The 6,684-nt window shown below is 36.9% G+C and overlaps 1 protein-coding gene across 1 annotated transcript in view; it reads right to left on the bottom strand.

The window, feature by feature from the left end:
• LOC107746479 (delta-aminolevulinic acid dehydratase-like) overlaps positions 1-6,684 on the bottom strand; it is a 14,517-nt gene that overhangs the window by 2,600 nt on the left and 5,233 nt on the right. The window contains exons 4-10 of the mRNA XM_016560704.1: positions 5,647-5,743; positions 4,473-4,608; positions 3,600-3,683; positions 3,394-3,482; positions 3,256-3,311; positions 3,014-3,101; positions 2,744-2,830 (exon numbers count right to left, since the gene is read on the bottom strand). Of these exons, the coding sequence (XP_016416190.1) occupies positions 2,744-2,830; positions 3,014-3,101; positions 3,256-3,311; positions 3,394-3,482; positions 3,600-3,683; positions 4,473-4,608; positions 5,647-5,743 (637 nt within the window). The remainder of the gene's footprint in view (positions 1-2,743; positions 2,831-3,013; positions 3,102-3,255; positions 3,312-3,393; positions 3,483-3,599; positions 3,684-4,472; positions 4,609-5,646; positions 5,744-6,684) is intronic.

The following is a 6,684-nucleotide window of genomic DNA, read 5'->3' as shown; positions in this document are numbered from 1 at the left end:
GTAGCATTTAGCACATTATGGTCATATATATCAACTTTTGTATATCAGCATTGCCATTACTGCATCTTTAAAGGTCCCATATTTTACGCCTTTCTGGAGTTTTATTTTAGGTTTTGATGTCCTTAAGAATATTTATTTGCTGTATAAGTACCAAAAACCATCTCAATATATTTTTACAGCTCCTCTCTCAGGAGCTCTGCTGAGAACAGGTCGATTTTGGCCTGTCTAATTAATATTCATGAGCCTCTCTTCTGATTGGCCTGTTGTTTTCTGAGTGACGCACGGCCAGGCCAACCACAGGTAACTAGGGTCAGCCGACGTCACAGCGCTAGCTGGAGGCAGCAAAACAAAGGGGAAACTGGAGGCGGCCCATTCAAACCAGCGCAGATTCGGCTACATAAGGAGCTTAAAATATCATCTTGTTGGGTGCCAGAATCGACGTAGTACAGCCTCAAATTAGAAATTTTATCGCATATCTGCTGCCACTGCCAGACAAAAAACCGACGACAGCTGTGGTTAAACGCGATAAAACGAGCAGACTGGACAGAAACGGTCGTCAAAAATGCTCGCGTTTGCAGCGCACACTTCTTATCAGAAAAGGTTCAATAAAGTATTGTCTTTTGTTGTTATGGGCGCGTCTACAGATTTCTTGCCATATGTCTATGTTTCATGCATCTCACGACTAACTTATGTCGTGTATGAAATAAGTTTGTGTGCATGTGTGTAAAACAACAAACTGACTATTTATATATAATCATTTGTAATTGTATATACATTTTTGTGATTAATTGTGGCTGGAACAATGTAGCTGTAAAAATAGTTTCCTGCTGAAATTGAAATGTATATACATCTTCATCATGACTAGATAGACACGGTGAGTTTGTCTTTACTATACACGTTAGATGTGACCCACCTCATAGTAACAATCTTTTCAGATCGTCCATCCTTTGAGTGAGAGTGTAACGTTACAGGTCAGCCGATCTGGTTTCGTGGTTAAAGTTAACCTTTTCGACATGTTTCCGTGTTGCCGTTGCTCAGCAATGGCATGGACGCAATGTTGTCTGGGGGTTTGGCAAAAGGAGAGTGGGACTGTGGGTGGTGCTCGGGGTGGTGACTGAAGGCGTGACTGTGTAGTTCTGACGTCAACTTTTTACGGAAGTCACAACAGTTCGTGAAAAACCATCACCCAGCCATCAAACATCCCCCCCTTTTAATGTTGTTGGTGAGGAGGAAAGGCCTGTGTGTGTCCTATGCCTTAGCTCAGAGGTCCCCAACCACCGGGTCGCGACCCGCCGTGGAAGAATTGCTACTGGGTCGCAAGAACGTTCTGGGAAATTTTTTCTGCTGTAAAGTTGGGCATTTTAACATGGGGAGTCTATGGGATTGACTCCCTTTTGCAGCCAGCCTCTAGTGGCCAGTTGACGAATTACAGTTTAAGTAATTTCCGTGTTGGCTTCATGAGAGAGAGCGGGAGGTTGCCGCTTGATACATACACATAAAATTAGCCTGTCAAAAACCCTTCACGGCATGGTCATTCTCTGTGCTTCCTCCTATTGTGAAGTCATGCAGTGTGAAACCCCCTGTCACCGATCCATCGTGCAATGTGAACGCAACTGAATGCTACCCCAGATAGTCACGCAGTGTGAAAACAACGGTGATCTGACGAGTTTGAAAATCGTGCAGTGTGAACTCGGCATAAGGCTATAGTTTTTAAGTTTTATAGTTTTATAATTTTCCGAAAGATGATTTTGGTCATTTAAAGTAGTTGTTATCACGCTGATATATGTTCAATTGTTCGTTTTTGTGATAAGTTTGATTTTAGCTAGTAATTTGATGCTTTAAAAACGGGGCGTGTTGTTATGGTTGATTGGGTCTGCGGGAGTTTGGGTGGGAGTTTGATACTCCACCTCACGACACTACTGCGCAGACTCTGGCTCCAAACAAATCTCTACTGTGCAGACTCAGGCTCCAAATTACGTCATTTACTCAAGATGGCAGCGGCCATACTGAGATGCTTTGGCTTCACTTTTATATAGTGGAAGGAAGTGGAGACGCGTCATCCATCTTTTTTTACAGTCTATGCATAAAACCCACAAAAAAAATAACAGAGTGAATAACAGTTATTCTCTCTATGCTATTTTTCAATGTTTCAAGTGATGCAGGTGTTTTTTTTCCCCTTTGGCACGACCAAAAAAGTTTGAGAACCACTGCATTAAAGCGATACTCCACCCAAAAATAAAAATCAGTATACAGGACCTCCAAAGTTGATGCTTCAAAAACCACACAAAACGAACATGACTGTAATCCATGTGACCATGTGACTCACTGTCTTGAGAAGCAAAACGATAGGTGTTTGTGAGAAAATACTAATAGTTTTAACATTTTAAACTATAAAGCACTGCTTCAGGCCAATGGACATACTTAGGTTCATGAGTTCATGCTTGATGTAAACATCAGCACATTGTGAAGCGTAATGTAAGTGTATTCTGAAGTTTGTATGAGATGAGTGACATGGAAGTCTCGTTTGCCTTGTGTGGTTTTTGAAAAATCGTTGTGTTCAACTACAGACGAAAGTCATACATCATGTCATGATGGTGAGTAAATGATGATATTATTTTCATTTTTGGGTGGAGTGTCCAAAGTGTCTAAATACATTTTGGCACTGTACAATGTAAAATAAGATTTTCTGAGCATGAAGAAAATTATTTCGGAATATAACATGAAGTAGCAAAAAAGTTATTACCTTATTCTTAACCTCTCTCACAATATCAAGGTATGGTAATCCAGGTTTCACCATCAGCATGTCAGCACCTTCTTTCACATCCCGGTCCTACCAGCAAAGAAAGAAAACCATGTACTTCTAATTAATATAAAAAAATATATATAAAAAACCCCCCACCACAGGTCTAGTCAAAGTGCCGATTTCTGTAGTCAAAATTTAGATCATGTTTCAAAAGGAAATGTGTGAACATTGAAATAAAACTTTGATTTCATTTGAATGATTTCCTCTTACACAGGCCCGGAGTGCTAGTCCTCTGGCACCAGGGGGCAGCTGATAACATCGTCTGTCTCCAAAAGCAGGTTTAGATTGTGCAGCATCTCTTCAAATGTAAAGAAAAAAATAAACAAGAGACATTTTTAAAATTGGTTTACAAAAATAAACTCATCCTATTGTTTTCATCATCTATACATTTATAAAAACTAAGAAGGTGGTCCCCTATTGCATTCTAAAGGGAATCATTAGAAGTACACTACCTGAATGGTCCATAGTAGCATGAGGCAAATTTAGCACTGTAGCTCAGCACTGACGCCTAAGAAAGGAAAAGGAGATTGAGTCAGTATCTGCTGTATTCAACACTTTTGTTTGCAACCAGAAGTGAAATTTCTCTCAACCTTGTTGCCAAGATCATTGGCGATTAGAGCTTGCTTAATGGCTGCAATTCGTCCATCCATCATATCTGAAGGGGCGATGATATGGCATCCTAGGGGGAGAAAAAAGCATTGACAGAATGTGATGAAGATGACATCTTTAGACCTATTACTCAAAAATGCACATATTATGTGTAATTGTCTACAGATGAATAGAATTTAGAACTAACCTGCTCGAGCATAAGCCAGAGCTACTTCAGCCAACCTCAAACAGCTTGCAGCATTATCCAAGCTGCCATCTTCACGCAGGATTCCTTAAAGTTGCCATAGAGAAAGTCACAAATCATACACTATGGTAGTATCACCGTAAAGAGTTTATTTAAAAATACCTGGCAATTAATTATTTGATTATTTTTAAAGGTGTAATTTGATGTTTCACTGGCAGTTACAACAGTGGTCTTGGGCTCTATACATGGATGCTGCATCATGCTTAAGTAATGCTTTTGGTTAAAAATGTGAATGGAATGAAAAATAAGAAATTATAAGCCAGTAGTGTTCAGATGGTCATGTGATCTCAACATGGCAGCCACCATTATAGGGAGTCTTCATCTCATGTGAAAAAAATATTTGAAGAAGTACTACTTGCTAAAAAAAATTTTGGAATGCACAATATTGATTATTGGTAGCATATTAGTTATTAGCCAATATTAAAGATCTATTTCCTTATTTATTGTTTGTTGGTTTGTTAATGTTAATTTCCCCTATTTTTACATTTTGATTGCCTTTGCTATGATCAAACACTTCTTTAAGTAAATTTGTAAAAACAATTATAGTTTAATAGCACTGTTAAATGTATGTTTATAATCTTAATGTTTCTTTAGAATTTTAAACTGAAATTTTTTTTTTTCATACTGTGCATTACAAAGTTATGATGTTATAATTTCACCTGGTGCATTTTAGCAAAGTAGAATAGAAATTTTAATATAAATTTTTGGTAGTGATCCATAACATGAAATAATTATTGGCTTACAATATTGGCCATTTCAATTGAAAAAAAACAAAACAAAAAAAAACAAGGAAACAGATCCAGTACTGAAACTAACCACAGTGGCCATGAGAGGTGTAGGGGCAAAGGCACACATCACAGGCCAACACAAGATCAGGGAATGTGCTCCTCAGTTTCTTCACAGCCAGCACTGCAGGAGTGTCATCTGTGTCCGCCCCAGAGCCCCTCTCATCCTAAGAAAACAAACAAGAAGACAAAACAATCTAGGGCTGTCGATTTAGTGTTAATTTAATTAGTTCATTTAATCAATTAGTTATGGAAAAAATAACACATTGAAATTATTAATGCATTTAAAGGACATGAAACCCCCTGTTTCAGCACCGGTTAGTTTCCACTACAGTTTTGAAAAATGCTGCAAATGTGAGTGTGGTGTGCTGCAGAGTGGAGGAGAGAAGGGGAGACAGACAACACAACAGCGTCTTTGGATTCAGACAGTTTTATTTCACTCTCATTGAGTTAAAAGCATCAAGGCATGCTGTGATTCACTATTACACGGAACAAAATGAACATATATTTTACACAAATACACGCATCCCATGAGAGTTCTAATTTAATGCACAAATAAATGAACAGGCAAAAAAATTGTGAAGATATTTTGAATATTGTTAACCAAATTTTTCTGGTTACAATTGACTTTCATTGTATGAACAAAAAAAATATTTTATGTTCCATAAAAGAGAGTCATACAGGTTTGAAACAATAAAGTAAATGACAACAGAATTTTCATTTTTGGGTGAGCTATCCCTTTCATTCCCTTTTAAAATCCATTAATCTCATGGAATTATTTATGCAATTGTAATTGCAGTGTGAATGCATTCATGCTACATCTTTGCTGCAATAAACGGTCTGATTCAGATGCAGCTTCTGAAAAAAAAAATCATGGGCATTGTAGCCTAAAACTTTATGTGTAATAAATTCTATGTTGAATCGAATAAAATCTTTCTTTCTAAAGCTATTTTTTGTAATGTCTATTTGATGCCCCTCTCGTTTAACACAATAATGACATTAAGTTCTCTTTTGGGGGTAAAGTGTTAGTCAAATTTGATGTGCAATTAATTAAATTAATCACCAAATTGTGTAATTAATTTGATTAAAAATGTTAATAGCTTTACTGCCCTAATTTCTTCATAATATACTATGACTTACGTTATTGACGACAATATTACTGAAACTTTAATATAAATGAAATATAACTAAAACTTTGCACCGACCTTCACAACTTTTGCAGGAACTCCAAAAATCAGCACACACTTCAGGCCTTTATCCACAAGGGGACAAAGTAAAGCCTCTATCTTATTTACACCATATCTGAAAAATACACAAAAACATCATATTTCATAACTTGACTAAGATGCCTTAACAGTACTATGGCATTTGTTTTTTCTACAGTATATACGTATGATACACTAGGGTTATGTGCAGTTCTAAGCACAAGTTTCAGGAGGATATTAGCCATTTTCTTCTAACAGCAGCTGCAATGACGTTAACAATTGCCAAATGGCTCTTTAATTTAGAAGATGGGACTTCCTTTACAAGAGCTGCCATATTGGGAGTTGCATTCATAGTAATATCGATGAAACATCTTTGTACGGCATGGTCTTTTATGTTAAATTCAAAATGCTGTTCATTACTAAATGTTAACAGCAGCACAATGTGCATTGTTTTACATAGTAGTTAGTTAGTTTTAAAAAGTATGCAGTAACCAGAATGACAGTATTCCATTCTGAAGACAATCTATATTAGGCCTACATGACAAAATAACCAGACCTCTTTGACAACGACTACTTGTGCTATGCAAAGGGGACATAACCACCAAAAATAAACGGATCCTTGGTTTATCTTTGTGCTTTGTTGGGTACCTCCAGCTCCACCCTGCCTGAAGCTTATCTCAGAACAGCAGCCCAAACTTTAAATGCATACATCTTTGTTATATCAATCAAACACATCTTGTACATTTAAAAAAAAAAAAGTGTACTTATTGTCTATAATCTTCCTTATAGGGTCTCTTAAGAAAATCTTCAAATTTCAAATATTAGGAATCCAGAATTAAGATAACTGAAAGAAAAATTATTAAACTAATATATGAATGAATTCACATCATTTAAATATATATATATATATATATATATATATACAGGGTGCAATTTGCCAGGAGGGATGGGGGGGATTGCACACGCTCGCCCTGCTCTGCATCTCTCGCTCTCTCTCTCTCATTCAGATCATCAGCTCAGTGAATACACTTATTTTCA

Source organism: Sinocyclocheilus rhinocerous, unplaced genomic scaffold, assembly GCF_001515625.1.
Source record: "Sinocyclocheilus rhinocerous isolate Xijiao unplaced genomic scaffold, SAMN03320098_v1.1 scaffold739, whole genome shotgun sequence".
Classification (NCBI taxonomy): domain Eukaryota; kingdom Metazoa; phylum Chordata; class Actinopteri; order Cypriniformes; family Cyprinidae; genus Sinocyclocheilus; species Sinocyclocheilus rhinocerous.
Note: the sequence above shows the minus strand (reverse complement) of the source record. Positions and strands in the feature narration are given on the sequence as shown.